This window comes from Dipodomys spectabilis, unplaced genomic scaffold, assembly GCF_019054845.1.
Source record: "Dipodomys spectabilis isolate Male_0828 unplaced genomic scaffold, ASM1905484v1 ptg000069l, whole genome shotgun sequence".
Classification (NCBI taxonomy): domain Eukaryota; kingdom Metazoa; phylum Chordata; class Mammalia; order Rodentia; family Heteromyidae; genus Dipodomys; species Dipodomys spectabilis.
In genome coordinates this window covers 17,239,004-17,259,312 of record NW_024870746.1, presented here as the reverse complement: position 1 = coordinate 17,259,312, position 20,309 = coordinate 17,239,004, and the positions used below count along the sequence as shown (strand labels likewise).

The 20,309-nt window shown below is 36.5% G+C and overlaps 1 protein-coding gene across 2 annotated transcripts in view; it reads left to right on the top strand.

Annotated features, from left to right (window-relative positions):
* Nucleotides 1–20,309, top strand: part of Kcnk2 (potassium two pore domain channel subfamily K member 2) — a 104,123-nt gene that overhangs the window by 68,164 nt on the left and 15,650 nt on the right. For both annotated transcript variants that reach the window (XM_042682045.1, XM_042682046.1), the window contains 3 exons: nt 4,031–4,191; nt 6,230–6,416; nt 14,947–15,086. In XM_042682045.1, coding sequence (XP_042537979.1) covers nt 4,031–4,191; nt 6,230–6,416; nt 14,947–15,086 — 488 coding nt within the window. The remainder of the gene's footprint in view (nt 1–4,030; nt 4,192–6,229; nt 6,417–14,946; nt 15,087–20,309) is intronic.

The window sequence follows — 20,309 nt, the reverse complement described above, 5'->3', positions numbered from 1 at the left end:
ATTTGGTGGACAAGGAAGGAGCAGATTTGTCTTTCTCTGATTTCCCGTAGTGGTATCTACTGGAGGCATAAGGGTAGTGGTGGCTTAGAGGCTTTTTTGTTGTTGTTGTTTTGCTTTTTCTTCTGTATAAAATATAAACAAACATGAATATATATTTTTTGAAATAATGCCCCTGTTTTGCATATAATGGACGTTGGAGGTATTTTAAGTGATTATTGTGTGAATTACTGGGCTATTGTTTTACCTGTTTTCATGTTTCCTTTCCCAAGCATTATTTTGCATTTTTGTTTCTCTTGAATGCTATAGCTAGTGGTTGAACTTTTGAGAAGCAGAACATTTAGTATTCTCCCAGTGTTTACCCCATGAATGACTTCTTAGTTACAAAGGAAATGAATAGTTACCTTTCAGTGGAAGAATCTAGTGGACCTGCTTTAAGTACTTAAAATAAATACTATCATTAATAGGACAAGCCAACTCCATAAGCTGTAGACAGCTTGTACTGAGAAGAGTTATATTCGTGCCAGAAATTCATGACTTGAATCTACTTGTGAGAAGAGATTCAAACTGAAGAATGTTTTACAAAATAACTGGGCTCTCTTTCTCAAAAAATATTAGCCTTGAAATATGAAAGGTTTAAGAAGTAGGAGATTAAAGGAAAGAGTTATTCTAATTAAGTGCAGGGTATGATCTTGAATTGGATCCAAGGATATAGGAAAATGTGTAGAGTACATTATTGGGGATGGTTGGCAGAATTTGAATATAGATTGTTAATGAAGGAAGAACCTGTATCAATGTTAACTTGAGTGTCAGTGTTCTTGGGGTTTTGTTCTAGGCTCTCTCCTAACTACTGCATTCCATCTGTGCCACAATCTATAACATCTAGATCAGGTTGCTTTATCTCCCATTTTTGGTATCAGACTCTTCAATGTTTATATAGGTTTCTCCTTTGGTTATTCTACTGACAAGTCAGAATCAGCCCATTCTTTATCTTCATGCTGCTGTAACAAAGCACCTGAGGTAATTGTCTTAGCAAGAGAAAAGGTTATTATGCCTTATGCCTTGCCAGGTTGCTGTCCAAGATCAAGCAGACCCATTGCTTTGGGACTTTGATGGAGCGTCCGTTAATAATGGTGGGGAATATGGAATAGAGCAAAAACTATTCTATTAGGAGCCAGGAAACAAAAGACAGAAATGAGTCAAGGTCTAAAGACCTCATGTCACCTGAAGATTCCCCCATCTCCCAGTAGTACCATTCAGTAGTACCCATCTCCCAGTAGACCAGATCTGTATCTTTGGGGGACCTGTATCTGAACCATAACTCTTACCTTCCTTGATCAGACTTTTGGTCTCCCCAAACCTGGCTACTCTTCAGTGTGTCTCTCAAGGAAATGTCACCAAGATCACCCATCATCCATGCCAGAATCTGAGCAGGACTTTTTCCTCCTCTTGCCTCCCAATTAACATTCTCCTCTGGGAAGCCAAAATAAACTTTGAAGATGTCAGGTTATACCCTGTTCTACCTTGCTGAATGTCTCCCTGTCATCCCACTCACATGAGAGAGAAGTCAAACTCCTCGGCAAGGATATGATGCTCCATAACACAGGCTCAGTTTAGCTTTCTTTATCTGCTGCCACTGTCTTCTCCATCGAACTGAATTTATTTTTTAGTTTCTCAAAGATGCTAAGTTCTCTTTTTTCTCTCTCAACCGCATCATGAACCCACCTCTTTCTTCCACCTAGATTAGCTTCTGAAGTTTCTGATCACAGGTTTAGGGTCATTTCTGTGTGTGGCTAGTCTCCTTCTAAATCCATCTACACTAAAAACATTGCTGTACTTTCTCTGGTGCACACTCACCATACATGGGTACCTGTCTTTTATGTTTGCATCTCACTGGATTATTAGAAATGAAAGATCAACTCCATCTGTGTTCACAGTTTGAACTTCTAGTCCTAGAATAGTTCCTGGCAAATTAATGTTGCTCAATCAAAACATTTTTGTTGTTGTTGTTGGTCATGGGGCTTGAACTTGGGGAAGTCCAGTGAAGTGTACACTTGCTTGAGAGTTACAGAAAGCCTTCTCTCCTCTCCCGGCCCAACACCATTGCCTCAGCTCTCACATCCAACCAGATCAACCATGGTCATCACTTAGCAAGGAAAATTTATTTCAGCTGCAAATACTAACTATTCTAGCATTATGGCATGCTTCCAAGTATGAAAATATCACCAGGGATTCTGAAGCACTTAAGCGATTTATTGCCAGGCTACCATGGCTCCTATCTGTAATTCTAGCTGCTTAGGAGGCTGAGATCTAGGGATCACAATTCAAGAAAGTCCATTAGGCTCTTATGTCCAATTAACCACCAAAAAGACCAGAATGGAGTTGTGGTTTAAATGCCAGAGCACTAGCTTTGAGCGTTAAAGCTCAGGGACAGTGCCTAACCTGAGGGTTCAAGCCCTAGGACCAACATACACACACACACACACACACACACACACACACACACACACACACACACACACACACTCAAACACAAAGGGAAAGAAAAAGAATCTCACCTAAAAAAATCATTCAGGAATTTCTTCAAATAATTAAATTAATACATGACACAATACTGATAAAGAAGTGAAGGTTTATTATTCCCATGACATATGAACAAAAAAGTTGTAATAAGAAATCAAAGTATTTGGAAATTAGGAATATTAAAAACAAACCCTCAGTAAATGATTAATAATGAATACCAAATTGACTATAGAAGAAGGAGGAGAAGGCTGGAAATGTTATAAGGAGAAAAATGTCTAAACTAACCAAATATTAGTCCACTGCTCTCTCACATTATATATCTTTTGTGCAACCAAAACTTAGGACATTTATATCTCACCAAATAATAATAAAAACAAATTGAAACTATTCTTAGGCCATAAGAAAACCTCAATCGATCTCAAGGTAGACATCCTACAGACTATAACATTTGACTATAATAATAAAAAGCTGGAAAGTAACAACAAACAAAGTGCCAACTTCAAAATATCTTCATATTTTGGGGGCAGGAGAAATTAAAACTCAGGTTTCATGTAAATTTAATATGGAGTTGCATAAAAGTCATCTTAAGGGCCTGGGTGCTGCCCCTGAACCTCAGTGCCACTTCTGGTTTTTGAGTGGTCAGTTGGAGAGATAAGTCTCACAGGGACTTTTCTGTTTGAGCTGACTTTGAACCAGGATCCTCAGATCTCATTCTCCTGAGTAGCTAGGATTATAGGTGTGAGCCTCTGGTGCCCAGCTTCTATGTACTTCAGTGAGACATAAATTCATTACCTCAAACATGGGTTCAGATAGTGCTTTATACAACAAATAGAGTTTAATTGCTGTGATTCAGCCAGAAACAGCTAGGAAACCTTCCACATTTTCAGAATATTAAAAAAAATGTTTTCTTGCCAGGCACTAGTGACTCATGCCTATAATCATAGCTACTCAAGAAAGCAGAGGGCCAAAGGATTTCATTTTAATCCACAGAAAAGTCCACAGGACTCCATCTCAAACCAACCAGCAAAAATCTGGGCTGGGGATACGGCTCAAGTGGTAGAGTATCAACTGAGCAAGTGAGCTTTATTTTCTGGAGTGTACTTGAATAAAAAATTAAATTGAAGTCCATCTTTAATAAGTAATCTGGACATATTTGCAAACTCTTAAATTAAGGCCCCACACTTTTTTCCATGGGATCTGAATGGCAGTGGTCTTTGGGGCTGTCGGTACCTGGGTGGTATTCTACAGGTGTTAACACCTCAATTTTCACCATTTTGTCAATGTTCAAGTGCCACATTAGCTATTAGTTGTAATTACTGAAGTATTTCTTATGAGGTTTTATAGTAGAACATAATGGAATATATAAAAATTATGTAATAGAAAGGGATTCTTAACTAATTGAAATTGATATCTGAGATTTGGAAATTTCTAGATCAATTTTTTAGGTCAGATGTTTTAAATTACTATTCATTTATAAACAATTGAGTTTGTTTTTTTTTTCCTGTTTTAGGGTTTGGAAATATCTCACCACGCACAGAAGGTGGGAAGATATTCTGTATCATCTATGCCTTACTGGGAATTCCTCTCTTTGGCTTTCTCTTGGCTGGAGTGGGAGATCAACTTGGAACCATATTTGGAAAGGGAATTGCCAAAGTGGAAGATACATTTATTGTGAGTATCCCATACTTCTGGGTACATATATTTATTGTTTGATGTTTTTTCTAATACAAATAATACGTTTACTATGACTTTAGGGAGAGTTAAAAATCCAGTTATTAAGGTTCCCATAACCATTTATATGAAAATCTCCTAGCATGTAAGTCGCATTATTTTAATTATGATATAATTACCTGAATGAATAAATCCCTGTATGAGAAAAATGCAAAAATATGTAGAGGCAAGTTGGGTATGTTGGCTCATACTACTCAGCTACTCAGGAGATGGAGATGAGGGAGGTTGTGGCTCAATGCCAGTCTGGGCAAAAGAGTTATATAGAGCCTATTTCAACCAGGAAACTGTGAATGGCGCAGACTGACTTTCATCCTGGACATGTAGGAAGCAAATAGGAGGCTCTGGCCCCAGGGGGAGAAAACATGCAACCCTCTCATTTAAAAAAACAAAAAACAAAAATCCAACCTCATTAAAGCATTAAAAAAAAAAAAAGGCTGAGGGCATGGGCCAAGTCTGTCCAACAAGTGAAAGACATAAGTTTAAACCTTAGTCTCATCAATGAATAAAATAAATAAATAATGTTCTTATGGAGTTCCAAAATAATAATACACGTCTTGATTTAAGCTTGTCTTTTGATAAAAATGATAGAAGAATTGAATGGTTGGATTTGAGGGTGAGATTATAATTTGTTATTACTACCAGCAGTGTTCCAACTGAGTTTTATTTATTCAAAACTTTTATCTTTTCTCATAAGCAACCAAATGTTTATATTTAACTGCACAGATGAAATAAAATTACTGAATATTGTTTCTTAATATAGATTGCTGTCCCAAAATTTTAGCATTAGTCACTTTACATATTTAAGGTCCAAGTTAGCACTCAAACATTTCTACTATTAGAATGGAAAAAGACATCGTTACCCAAAATAAGAGTTTTGTTTTTCCTTGGTATTATACTTTCCTTAAATAAATGTAAATATGTCTTGTATTCATCTTAATCAAGAGGTCAGTTAGTGGCATGGACTTGAAATGCTGACTTGTCCTCCTTACATCCATACTACCTACTAGACGGTGAAAGAGACTCTTATAATCTCTTTCTTTTCTATGATTTATTAGCTCTTTATCATCAAAAATTCTATTCTGCATCATTCAGTGATTTTTCCAAATGGTACGAGATATTGCTCTTCAATATTTACAGTGCACAGATCCAGTCCGAGATTAAAAATACATGGTATCTAAGCCAAATATGGCAGGGCGTACCTGTAATCCCAGCAGTTGGGATACTGAGACAGGAGGATAGTTTTGTCAGCATGAGCTGGAATACATAATGATACCATGTGGCCAACAAAATCAAACATAAAAACAAAGAAACAAAAGGTAACTAACCTCAAACAGACAGGAAGCAATAAACTGAATAATGACGTGTAATACATTACACGATAGTGATTTCTTACTGGAAAAGGAGCATAACATGGCAGGTGCTGGCTCTGATGATAGCTGTGACTGGGGTTCTGAAGGCATCCTTCCATCCGGGTCTGCAGCTTTGGGGTTGTGCAGTTGGAGGGAGGTCACGGAGCAGAGCAGCCATTCGCATGGCTCACGTGAGAATCAGAACTAGGCATTGTTCCTGTCCTAGTCCATCGAATTATTTCATAGTTCATGTTTAGCAATTCCCAAGGGTGAATATGTACTTCTTATTTCTAGTTGTGTTCCACTTGCAATCCGTTGCACACTTGCCCTGTAGGAATACCCCACAAAAGTGTTCAGATCAATGAAGAATACATACCTGAAATCATGTTCTCAGGGCAAAATGGAGTATATTTTTGAAAAATGTTCTACCTGTTACAGAACTCTGTTAGTGTACAGTAGTACGCTGATTAGCATTGGTTGTGCTGGGTTGTTTATGATATACTCAGATTTCATAAGTCAAGGTAGTTGAAAACCATGTATGGAAAGGGATAAAATGCCATGCTCAGGAATAGGTAGAGGCTGGTTGTGTGGGCATGTCCATAAGCTCTCTCCTCCTTCTCTTCCTTTAGAAGTGGAATGTCAGTCAGACCAAGATTCGCATCATCTCCACTATCATATTTATACTATTTGGCTGTGTCCTCTTTGTGGCTCTGCCTGCTATCATATTCAAGCACATAGAAGGATGGAGTGCCCTGGACGCCATTTATTTTGTGGTTATCACCCTAACAACCATTGGATTTGGTGACTATGTAGCAGGTAAGGCTTTTGCTGGCACCGCCATTGGTCTCCTGATGCCATCCTTTAATTAGATTTTTCACTTGGGTTTACAAGGAAACCTGCTGGCTGTATGGATTTGCTAGGGTTGCAGTAGTGAAATATCACAAATGGGGTGGTTCAAGTGAAAGGAAATCCCTTCATATAGAGGCTAGACCTTGAGACATCAGTGGACCATGAGCCTTTCCACTACTGAGGGTGGAATGCTTCATCTCTCCCCAGTTCCTGGCTGAGGCTGCTCATCAAACCATAGCCTTCCTTGGCTTTCAAATATCTCATTCCAATCCCTGCCTTACCATCACACCATGTTCTCCTTGTATTTGTGTCACCCTTTCCACACTCCACTCTTCTTAACTACTCCAGCATACCTCATTTTACCTGCATGGACTTATTATTTCAAGGAAGGTACCATTGGTCATAAGAACCTGCACATAGCTGTTTGGTGGACACAATCCAGCCCACAACAGTGGTCAAGTTAAGTATTGATTCCTTGGCATTCTCAAGGTACATGGAAACGTGGGAGTTAAACATTTGTTTCTTCATTCTGCACATTGCTGGCTTTTTAGAAATGTCCATTTCTTTTTTTTTTTTTTAATTTTATTTGTGAACATACTGTACAGAGGGGTTACAATTACATGGGCAGGATAATGCGTACAAGAAATGTCCATTTCTACTGTAATTTTATAAACTGAGTATCTGCCTCTTAAAATTGTTTCCATTGGTACAAGATTTTCAAGTCCAATTTACCTTTGCCTTTTCTTCATAGCCTTTTTATAACATTAGTTTTAAAAAGGATTTTCACACCATGATTGTGGACACTTGAAACCCTTTCTTTATAATACTCATTCAGGTTTGAATTCTTAGTGTTTTGGACTTTACCTAAGGCAGGTTGTGTAATGTCTAAATTTTCTGATTCCCAGTTCTTTGATTTTTCTCTTAGGTAGTTGTGTGGTTGTGGTTGTTGTTGTTTTAAATCACCGTGTTGCTTAGCTCTTACTTCTTTATCAGTTCAACTCTCACTTTCCTAGCTATGTGATTCAATGGTACTAGAGCAGCTGTAAGCATGAAGTATAATGCTGGTAGTTAAAGTAAGTGCATACATGCCAGTCCTAGATAATTTTGACTAGTTCTCCCAAATTAAAACCCATTTTTTAAATCCAGTTAGAAGTATTTAAAAATCTTGGTAAACATTTGGTAGGAATATGTAACATCCCAGAATAATCTCATTGGCCTCATTTACTTTTAAGAGTAAATTATCTAATTTTATATAAAATTATACATATTATAACATATAATATATAGAATATAGTATGTAAAATATATAATATATAGACATACAAGTAAAATACTATTTATCAAAATAGAATTTCCAGGAAATGGAAAAAGAGGCTTTGTCTTTTTTTGTTTTTATTTTTATTTTTGTCTTGTTCATTTATCTGTCTTTGGGAGGGGAAAGGGGAGCACAGAAATGGAGGGACAAAGGGTGATCACATACAGCAGTGTTCCTCATTGGACACTGTGTTGAAAATGAACTATACAACTTGTGCATGGAGATGGGAGGGGAACACTGGGAGAGAGTGAGGGAAGGGGTGACATGGCCAATATATATACATTATATATACACACATTATATATACACTATATATATACATTATATATATGTATATATAATATATACATATATATGTATATACATATATACATATGTATGTCTGTATACCTATATTCATATACAGGTGTACACATAGTCTATAAATATGTTTGTACATATATTTTTATATAAGGTGGTGCCTGAGTTTATTCAGGGCCTTGTATTCACTTGCTTTGGGCTCTACCACACCAGCCATATCTTCAATCTGGCTGTTTGCTGGTTATTTTGGAGATGGAGTTGAGTGGGTTTTCTGTGCACTAGAACCTGCCTTTTCTGTTCACTGGAACTGGAACTGAAATCTGCTAGACCTCAGAAGCCTGAGAAGTCAGAATTATAGATGTGAGCAACTGGCACCCAGCTTGGAATATGTGTGTTATCTTGAACAATCAACAAACAGACCAACTATGTCAATACACTATAGCTCCCTCATGATCTACAATGTTTTAAAAATACAGAAATTATAAAGATTAAAAAATGTCCATGGAATCTCAATATTGTGTTTGTGACCACTGTATACATGAACTCATAGACTCACTTTAAGAGATCAGTATTCTGAAACCAGCTAGTGAGTTCACCAGTGGCTGCTCTTCATTTATTTGTCTTACAAAGGGTAATGGTGTTCCATTTTGTAGAGATTATAAAAACGAGAGCAACTGACCTTGTTCATTATGGGTAAAGGAATTTGATCAGGTTAAAATGACAAGTGCTAAGTAACGTAAGTCAGATAAGAGGCAGATTGATGCTTTGTTTGCTGACTCTCCTAAATTATGTATTTCCTGGCTAAAGCTGGTCTTTGCAAAACTGTAGAACCTGTGCTTCAGCCTTTCTGTGCCAGGTCCTGGGGTCCACCGTTTTTTGGAATGAGAATGTGGGCCATGGGCAGATGTGGAGAAGGCTGGGTAGGAAATGTGAGCCTTTTAAAAGAATCTTTGGAAAAATAGAAATTGTGAGGTTTTTTTTTTTAATACGATCTTGGCAAGGAATTGCCTTATATATTTCAAAATTATCCTTTGTTTCTGGGTGCCTTATGACTCTAAAATTAAGTTCTCCACCTTGGAAATACTGATGATAGAAAGAAAGAAAGAAAGAAAGAGAAAGAGAAAGAGAAAGGAAGGCAGGAAGGAAGGAAGGAAGGAAGGAAAGAAAGAAAGGAAGGAAGGAAGGAAGGAAGGAAGGAAGGAAGGAAGGAAGGAAGAAGAAAGAAAGGTAAATAGATAGATCATTTTGAAGCTTCCTTCTTGTTATTCTCACTTAATTTTGGTATTCTTCCAGGGAACAGCAAGAGGCATTACTCTTAATCCTTCCAACTTTATATTAGGCTAAAATCTCAAAAGAAAATATAGCTCCCCCTCTTAGCTGACAAACTTCTCAATGTTTTAAGACCAGCTCTGTTGAAGGATTAAGCATCCATTAGATTGTTATATTCAGTGTCTCTGAAGGTAGTGTAAATAATATATTTGTCATACTGTAGTGTTATTAAAAGAAAAGAAGTCTAGAAAACAACTTAAAAACATTAAGAAGGCAGGTGGTAATGTATCTGTATTTCTTTTATTAATTTTTTATTGTTATTATAAAGGTGATGTAAAGAGGGGTTACACTTATATAAGTTAGGTAGAGTATATTTCTTTTTGGACAATGTGATCCATCCCTTTGTATCTGTATTTCATAAATGTTGGCATAATAATTAAGAGTATCTCAAGAACAGCTAGCTTGTCCCTAGGAACAAACAAGAAAGCCCAAGCAGGTAGACTTTGAAAATAGTCTTCCTGTGAAGAAAATATGACAACCTTCTTGCCATATACTATCAAACCTCAGTCCTTTCTTTTTAATTATTACTGTTTATCATGTTGATAATATATATCTTTTGGTTTACATGTGTAATACTTTTTAAGTGATGACGATGTTGAGTCAAAAGCATTTAGAGACCACTAGTACAGACAGACAACATTTGGGTGTCTTTGTGTCTGTGAACAGCTTTTTGTCCTTTTTTTTTTGCGCGAAGGTATCTCCTGGCACATTGCAGTGTTATATTTCTGTTTGTGTTTGCGCAGGGGACATGTTGTAATGGCTGGTTACCTTGGTGACTGCTATCTGATCTTTCTTCTGGCCTTTTTTGTCCTCTCTAGTGCTCCATGTCCTGGGGCTGAAAAGCACAGGGAAGCCACACAGTGTTATGTGGTAGATGAATTAGCTGAGCCTCTCTTCTGAGAAGAGAATGCAGACTAGCTCCTCCTGAGTGTGGAAAGAAAAAAGGAGACTTAACAAGGTGTGACTCACTTGGCTTTAAAAGTGCCTATGACTTATGGTCAAATTGTGGAGCTATGTTATAATTAATTCCAAAATTGAGTTTAAGAGTTAATGTTGATTTCCTTTGTTTTGCATCTTAATTTTTGTCTATTTTTCATTTCAGCGCTAATTGGGGATGGTTTCTTCTTATGTTTTGCTTGTCTTGTAAAATTCAAAGTAAAGTAAAATCTAAATAGATGGGTGCCGGTGGCTCATACCTGTAATTTTAGCTACTTAGTAGGCTGAGATCTGAGAATTGTGGTTGGAAGCCAGCCCGGGTGAGAAAGTCTGAGATTCTTATCTTTAGTAATCAACCAAAAAGGTGGAAATGGATCTGTGTCTAAAGGGGTAGAGCTCTAGTGTAGTGCAAAAAATGCTCATGGACAATGACAAGACTTTGAATTCGTCTTAGAACCAGCGCGCGCGCGCACACACACACACACACACACACACACACACACACACGAGGCTATTTTTGAAAAAATGAGGAAAAGTCAAATTTAATTACTTATTTAAATACAATTTAAAATTGCCTTTCAAATCTTAGACAATGCCACTTAAATATGGCAAAACAGAGCTTGTCTATAGACTCACATGGCCTCTAGAGGAAAGGGCTGTAGAATGCCAACATATTGTTTCCTCTGAAACATCGCAATTCCAATGTCACTGTCTTGGTATTAAGAGCTGGAGTTTGTAAGAATTTGCAGGGTCACAAGCGTTCTACCCGGGTAGGGTTAGTGTTGTTATGAAAGGGGCATGTACAGACTCTCCTTGCCCTTCCCCTTACTTTTCCTTCTACCAAACTACATGAAGGCTTTCACCAGTCAGTTTCCTGCACTTTGATATGGCACTTCTCAGCCTCCAGAACTGTGAGATGAGTTTTCTACTCTAGAATTCTGTTAATGCAACAGAAATGGACCATGACAGTGGATCAAGGATGTTCTGAGATCACAGTTGGCCTGGCCAATGTGGTTTGTATATATATAGGCCTGAGTTGAGTGCTAACTCTGTGCCCACTCTCTCCTTTTTATGTCTTTCTCCCATTCAGAGTTTGCATAGTCTGTGAATCTTCTGCCATGAGCATGGTGACTGGGTTGTAGGTTTTTTCTTCTGGCTACCAGGGCCAGAAGAAAAAAGTTGACAGCTAGTTCCTGTCATGGCGTCTTGAAATGTCTGTTCTCACTTCCCTAATCAGTGGCTGTGGGAACAGGTAGAAAAGAACTTAATACAGAGTAGAGAGGTGGAAACCTACTGAATGGAGAGAGTTGGAACCTTTCTGAGCTATATTTTTGTGATTTAATCTGTTTGATTAGATTAGTCTCTGGCTGAGCTCCAGAGAGAGATGGCCCCCTTAAAGAGGGGGCTACCACATATTCTGTAAGCAATTCAAAGATCAGACTAACTACTTGGAAAATTTGTAAGACTCCTAAAACCTTTCTAACTTCCACCCATCTTTGCTATTTTTATTGCTAGTTGTATGTGCATTGCCATGTATAAGCCAGAAAACTCTTAAAATGGAAAGAGCTTGCATGCCTATTTTCAATGGGCACAAGGAGAAAGAAGTTATTCCTGCCAGATTGGTAGGAAACCCAGACGAGGAGAGTAAACCTTAGCATTTACAACCTGCGTTTCAGATAAAAGAGAAGAACAAATCATGGATCAATGGAGATGGTGGAAGGGAGAGTTCAGAAATTCAACCCAGGGCAGAGAAATTAATTACTCTTACAGTACTATTAGTTCTTTTGTTTTTATTTGAGGCAGACACTTGATAAATAGCCAGGCAGGCCTCAAACTCTTTATTCTCTTGCTTTATCCTCCCCGGTGCTGAAATTATAGGCATGTGCCACCATCTCTGGCTGATGCTATCTGTTAACAATGAAAAGACATGTATATAAGTGTCCTGAACGTAACTAGGAAATGAACACTTGTGATCATTACAAATCATTTTTACTAGTTTAAAAATAAAGCTAACAACTCTTTTTAGCAAGTTACCCTAACATTACAGATAGGTCAACTTGTGTAAGATTCTTGAATCAAGTGGATTGATCAATGTGCAAATTAATTGATAATTTTAGGTATCAGAAAGTCAATAGGATGTATAAATTACGTCACAATACACCTTACATAGTAGTTTTTCCTAGATCATCAGACTGCCAATATTTTATGTTTGAGTGTAACAAGGAAGGAAAATATTGTTGTTTTTCCAAGATTTAAAATCCACTAAAATGTGTGTATGTTGAATATTGTGCCCAAATAAAGACCTTTTAATTAGTTAATTTATCTATTTCCCACTGTCACATTCTGTTTATAAGAAAGAACGTTTATGAAAAGTCATCTTGAACATAAATTTGCTTTTCTGCATTCAACATCGTGGTGAATTTTTGTGTTGAGTGAATCACAACAATTTGGATGAACATTTTTCTGGTTTTGAAAGAGAAAGTACTTGGGGAAAAATGTCGTGTAGGTTTCATTGAAATGGAAATATTTGGAAAATGGGATTTTCTGGTGAGCCTATCAAATGACCGGTTTCCATACTCATTTCTGTGAATCTGTAACCAGGATAGGCAAAATCTTAAGTGGCATAGGATGCTTTCAACTCTCCAACTCTTCCCAGAAATACATGTTTAAATAAAGTCCCTTTAGGAGGCAAATATTTTAACAATACTTTGAAGATAGCATTATTCCCTTTGTAAACTTGACTCCTAAGATTGTCTCAAAAGAAAGTAGGGTCTCTTATCTGTGTATATTTTTTATTTACTCATAGAAAAACATGCCCTCCTTCCTTTTTTAAAAAAAATTCTTGTCTTCTCATTATGGCCAATCCAAAGTAAGTTCTCTAGAGTCATGTTATGTTCAAAATTTTATATTTGAGTTTAATTGTATACTAGTATCTATTAGCTTTTCTTCTGAACATGTGAGTCAATTTTTGAGACCTGAGTTATCTCATGACTCCTGTTGAAGCATCTCCAGTCTCTTGTGTTTGAGGTTAAAATGCGAATTTCCTGCTCTGCTGTCAGAAGTGTAGGACCTGTATGCTAGGGTCCTACTGGGTAGCTTAGCTTGTTTGCATCTTGAGCATGTCAGATCTATCAAATTTTCCACCTTGAATCCTTTTGCTTCAGTTTAGTTTTTCTCCCATGCCCTCTTCAGTGACCGTCAGGAGGGTTTGGGGCCACCAGAGAGTTCTTTCAACATGTCACACCAACTAATTGGTGACTGTATGTGCAGTTTCTTCCCAGTCAGCTCTAAGTCCCCCACAGTCCCCCACCAGCTTCTTCTAAACCACAGTTCCTCTTTGGGATTCTCTATTCATCCTTCCTTCTCTGCCACTGAGATCTTTCTGCTCATAGAGTCAAACATGAGTATAGGGCCTAGTTTTCTGTAAATGTTTGGCTAAACTCCACTGGGTTAGAAACTTTTTTGTTTTAATCGTTGAACACAACCTGTTTTCTAGATTCCTCTTTCCTACTTGTCTGATGCCTAGTTTCCATTCATATGGAGTTTGATCTACTACCACGAAATCCTTCAACTCTTCGTGGATGTTCACACTGAACTATTCTACATCTCGATGCTCATCATGTGTGACTCCTCTCCTGCCTTCTTCACCTTCCCCCTGGCAGATGTAAAAGCCATCTCTCCTATGTTCTCTCAGCACACTTTAATTCTTCTTTATTCAGTGGCCTCCATTGTAGTTAATGGTCACATGAGAGTTTCTCAGGTTAAATTAAGAATTGTTTTAAGACAGGGACTTGAATTTTTATTTGTAAAAATGTGTTTCGGTGTTTGGAACTTCATAAATCCCTCCACAAACCTGCACAGAGTATAAGGATGTGTTAAAATGTAGACAGATACTCTTAGGAATAACTTGATGGAGAGTGAAGGCAAGGATAGCAAAGGAAAATAGCTCCTTTGTCAAATTTTTCTTGAGAACTCAGGATTAAACTTGGGGATTTCTTTGGAAAGTGAGCAACAATGATGACAATATTATCTGCAAGTGATTGTGTGTTCCAGTTACACAGTGCTCTAGCATATGTTATCGACCTATTGTATTGATGACTTGAGCATAAAAAAATAAGAAACGATCAATACAGATGCCCACTTTCTTTCTGATTGGGATTAAACCAGCTGTTTAGCATGTGTTTATTGAAAATAAAGTAAGTATATAAAGTTAAATGCATACCAAAAATGTCTAATCTCTACCTTCTACTTATTATAATAGAAATAGAAAGAGACAGACATTCAATGCATTTTGAATTAGGACAAAACCTGTTGAGACAGATTAAATAAGTGAAAAAGAAAAAAATCACTATGGAGCAAAGGAAAATCATTACGACCAGGACAATCAATTAAAGGTCACACTAAGCAGTGCTAATTTGAATTGCTCCTGAAGAAGTAAGCTAAGGATTACATAACTGGAAGTAAGCAATTCAATGTGAAGGAAAAAAAAATCACAGGTCCATGGCTGAAGAATATGAGATTTCTACCTCATGCAAACAAAAATTCACTTGAGAATTTTAGTGTATTTCCTTTAAAGAATATGAAGTTATTGTGTTCTACTTTATTTTTCCCTCCCAGGTGGGTCAGATATTGAATATCTAGACTTCTATAAGCCTGTTGTATGGTTTTGGATCCTTGTTGGGCTCGCTTACTTCGCTGCTGTCCTGAGCATGATTGGAGATTGGCTCCGTGTGATATCAAAAAAGACAAAGGAAGAGGTAAGAATTAGAAGTGTGCAAAACTGCACACTTCTATTTAGCTCATCAGAAAGTGTTGCTTTTTTGTTTATTTGTGATATTGGAATTTGAACTCAGGGATTGCAATTGCTTGGGTGATGCTCTGCTATTTGAGCATGCCTCCTGCCTAGTTTTTTGGTGATTATTTTGAAGATGTCATCTAGCAAACTTTTCTGCCATGTTGGTCTGAAACTATGAATGTTTGGATCTCTGCCTCCTAACTTTAGCTAGTATTACAGCCATGAGCCACTGGTGCTAGGTCAGTAAGTGTTTAAAAAATAATAATAAATACTTGGATATTATTTAAATATTTAAATATTTACATTTGGTATGACTTTATTCTGTAAGATAATGGAGAGATATATCAAATGGGTTGTAATTTATTCAACTAATTATGTGCTACATATGTCTGGAAACTAAGATTCATTTGTAATGAAAAGATGAATTTAAAATATTTTTCCCATTTTTCTCTATTTCTTACTCTTTCCCTTTTTGTGTTCCTTTATTCACTCAAGAACACAAAGTGAATTTTATTCCATACAGAAAAATGTAAGAGAAAACATTTGTGTCAAGGTGTCATACTATTAAGTAGTGAGTTTTATAAAATATTGACTTTTTCTCTATTTGTTTCTTTTTCTTCTAAATATGTGTCCACATGGGTATATATATCTGCCCTCACATATTCTAAAGTCTTACACTTTATAGCCACTTTCCCTAGGCATATGTTTCTGCTAGTCAGAAAGATGTCTTTTTACTGACTTCTACAGCTATCTATGTAGAAGTGAATACAGAATTTTAACACATGAGATTTTGAAAATGCCGTTCTTTGGAAATCAAATTTTGATTCACTTACATGCCCAGACATGTTATTTGATTATTGTGGAGTAGTGTTTTCTGATAAATTCCACCCCCATATATGTGTGTGTGTGTGTGTGTGTGTGTGTGTGTGTGTGTCTATATATAGCTTCTGGGTCTTATTTCACTTTGCTGATTGATTAAGAGAACAAAAAAATCTGTTAAAATCTACCCTATGGTACTCATTGATTTCCTTTATTACCTTCTCAATTTCATTATCTGCTGTTCATAGATGGGTCAAAAGAGATCAGTACTAGATCTTTGATTATTGTGGCATAGATATACCAAAATGGATAGAATAAGATAGGATAGAGTAAGATAAGAAGTTATAAAATTTATCTTTATAAATATTGTCCTCATTTTCTTTGAAACTTAAAGACTACTTTTATTGCTGCTTAAGTTCTTTATTATAACCAGCAAGAATGTAAGTTATCTAGCATTTCATCTAGCATTTCACCATGAGTAATTCACCTACTTTGTATGCATGTATTAATCTGCAACATAATTGTAGTATAGCATCAATATTTTTATTATAAACAAATCAGCAATGTGCTTAATATGCTAATATAAATTGTGTGAAAACTCTTTTGAATAGGATTTGAATAGATTTACCACAATCTCTGACTCGTTTTGTGGTGTGTGGGGGGGTGTGTGCTCATGAGTTTTGGGGGTGTGTGTGTGTGTGTGTGTGTGTGTGTGTGTGAAGGATATAATTAAAACCAGCTAAATATTTTCTAGTCATCATCTTTAAGTATATGAGCCAATGTGAGATATGTATTTCATGCTTTCTATAACAATGAGGAGAGAACAGGAGACTGAGAGAGGAAGAAGATAGTAGAGAGAGAGTACAGTTCTTCTGATTTCATGTGTACTTTTACAAATATTGTAATGCTAAGGGGAAAAGGAAATTGTAACAAAGAAATACTTTGGATAATATAGGTAAAAGATGGTACGGCTTTACCATCCAGCCGTAAACTAGTTTATAAATGGATTTAAATACATATTTAATTTTTTAATAACAGAGTTGAACAAAACAAATTTGCACTGTGAAAACTAGTGAAAAAGTCAACTTATTATACACATATATAATATAAATATATTACATATATATACACATATGTACTCATCCTTCCATATACACTAAGATAGATCCCTGTCATAAAGATTAAAAGCCACAAGATGTATATACTCCTATCTTAGTAAAGTCTCTGGTAGTAGTATATTCGGATAAAGTTTATTATCTATTATCCTTTTTTCTTTAAAGTAAATTTATATTATTACAAACCAAGACACCATGTTTTTTAAATGAATGCTTCTTTCTACATAACTGGCTCATTAGATATAGAAAAGAAGTTCATGTGAGTAGTTCTGAGGGAACTCCATGACTCTGGACTCTAGACATGAATGATTCCATGCCTGCTCAACACAAGAAGTAGGAAACTTGTAATTTTGTTAACAAAGGGACATTGTGTTCAATTGTTAACGTGTACTTTCTAGCTTTGCCTCGGTAAGAAAGCAGCACATGTGAGCAGAAGCCATGACCTTGACTTCACGTGAGCCGTATGGAGCTCCAGCTGCTTTGGATAGCTGAACCAGTTGAAACATCACTTTTCATTTGAACAGATGTGAATTTTCTGATTTATAATGCAATTTAGAGAAATGCAGAATAGGATCACAAATTCAAAAGAGAATGTGAGAAAAGAGAGAAAGGGAAGACAATTTATTAGCTCTCTGAAGATCACCAGAAGCAAATAATTTTTTTTCTCTAAATGACAAAACTGCTTGAGTATTGATGGCAGTGGGAAAAGAGATTATCTTCTCTGAAATAATTCATTGAAGTATTATAATTAAAACCAGCTACACATATTCTAATTGTCATCCTCAAGTAGATGAGCCAACATTAGATATGTATTTCATTCTTTCTGTAACTCAGTTATTCTAGGTACATCAGTTTTTAACAGCTTCCAGAATTTTCAGGAGCAACAAAGTTATTATTATGGTTGTTATGAGTCTGTTGCTGGTGATCAATCCTAGGGCTTTGTGCTTGCAAAATACATGCTCATACCAAGCTATACTTTCAGATCAGAAAGATTCTTTCCAGCTGTCAGGATTTTTTTTTTTGTTTGTTTGTTTATAATCTGGTCCTAGGGCTTGAACTCACTGTCCTCGAGCTTATTTGGCTCAAGGCCAACACTCCACTACTTGAGCCATAGTACCACTTCTGGCCTTTTTGTGAGTAGTTTATTGGAGATAAGAGTCTCATGGACTGCCCAGGCTGGCTTCAAATCACGATCCTCAGATCTCAGCCCCCTGAGTAGCTAGGATTACAGATGTGAACTATCAGTGCCTGCCTCTATTTTTATTCAAAAGTCAATCAGTTTAAACCTTATCAGTAAAATAGGAACATGAAAAGCTTATCATGTGGCATTATGCCATATTTAATGTTAAAATGTGCTGTTTAAAATAAAGCATAATTTTTAATGAAATGATGATGTTTAGAAGTAAGGAATTATATTGTTTTCTAGCTGTCTGAAATATTTCGAAAGTAAATAATGACTTTGGACAACACCAGATTGTTTCCAAAGTGAGAAAAATAATTATAGCTAATTCACATTTCTCAGGGGAAAGCAATAATGAGCTGAACAATTTTTCCCTGGAGATGTACGCCATGTCTAAAATGTCTGAAAAATGTTGGTTGACCTGTGATGTTTCAAAGTACATATTTAAAAATATAACTAGTTGTCTTTTCTATCCCACCTTTTTCTGAGGAAATGGTGTTTTCACTGAGCAAATACAGCTTATTTGGGTATTTAGCCTCGTACAGTATGACTGATAGCCAAGGCAAATGTACAATGTAGACCCAATTACAGCACACAACAGAAGATAAAACCTGCGTTTACTTAGGAGGCAAGCTGGGAACAGCACATGCACAGTGTTCGTAATGTCCCTGTGTACCTGTGACATTGGGGTTGGAACTGAGGTGTCCTGCTTGCTAGGCAGGTGCTCTACCACCTGAGCTAGGCCTGTAGATGAAGGCTACATATCTGACTTTGTGGATGTTGCTTTGATTTCTAACGTATTACAGGGGAAGGAAAGTACTGGCCAGTACAAAATTCTTTTTTGGTGTTATTTCTTGTTATAATTGTATTCTTATTGCAATAAAAAGTAGATGAATTGACTATTCTAAGTAGGACTATAGATTTAGTATGTAGCAGTCATAGGCTGCATAGACAGAGAGAGACAGAGAATTGCCTTAATTAACAAATAGGCAACTGGAAAGGAAAATAAAAATAAAATGCAGCAATATTAGATTTAAATTTATTATTATTATTATTGCAGTACAAGGTTTCTGAACTGAGGGCTGTGCTTGCTGAGGATTCACTTGTGAACCATGCCTCCAGCCCATTTTTTGCTTTGACTAATTTCATTAAGAGTCTCATGCTTTTCTCAAAACCATCCTTAACCCCAGATCCTTCTATCTGTATCTCTTGTGTAGCTGTACTACCATGTACAGTTTGTGATAGGGTCTCACTGTCTTTTTTTAACTTTGACTGGACTCTAACTACTATCCTCCTATGTGCATCCCAAGTAGTTGGTTTACAGCTATGAGCCACTGTGCCCAGCCAAAATACCATTTCTTTCAAAGGAAATGGTGACTTTCAGGATCTAGTACATGTCTACACTCTAGCTTAATTTTCTGGGCAGTCATTTCTACATTACCCCAAATCCTGAATTATACCTGATTATATTGCATGTTGTGAGTCCTAGTGGGTCTAATATTATAAAGTTCTTTACAAGTCAAAATATATATTTAAAATACAGTAGGATTTTGAAAGACATTTCTTATAGAACATACTTTCATATTTTAGTAGTAAATGAAATAGTGATTACAAAGCACACATCTGCCAAATAATAATGGCAAGAAAACTAAAGCACAAAGCTGTACAGTGACTTCGTAGGGCTACATAGCAGAAAGCAATAGAACCACCCATATGATTTAACTCATAGCCATCTTTTCACCTCTTTGCCCAAGTGCTCAGAGTCTCCTCCTCCCTTTTCTTGCTCCTCATAGTCATTACAAACAAGTGTTCATATCCAACCTAGTTAAGGCACTGTATAACCACAGAGAATGGCATACCAGGAGAAAAATATGTCAGTCCCAAAGAATGTTCAAAGAATGGAAGGTTGATCAATGCTCAGCCTTGTAACTAAGTTGGTTTTAAAAGTTAAATTTTAATTAGGTTGCTAATTGTGTGATGGTATGGCTCAACGACATCTGGAAACCTAAAATTTTAACACACTTAAAGTGAAGGGAAATAATTTGTATAATCTCTTTTTTTTGAAAAAAGA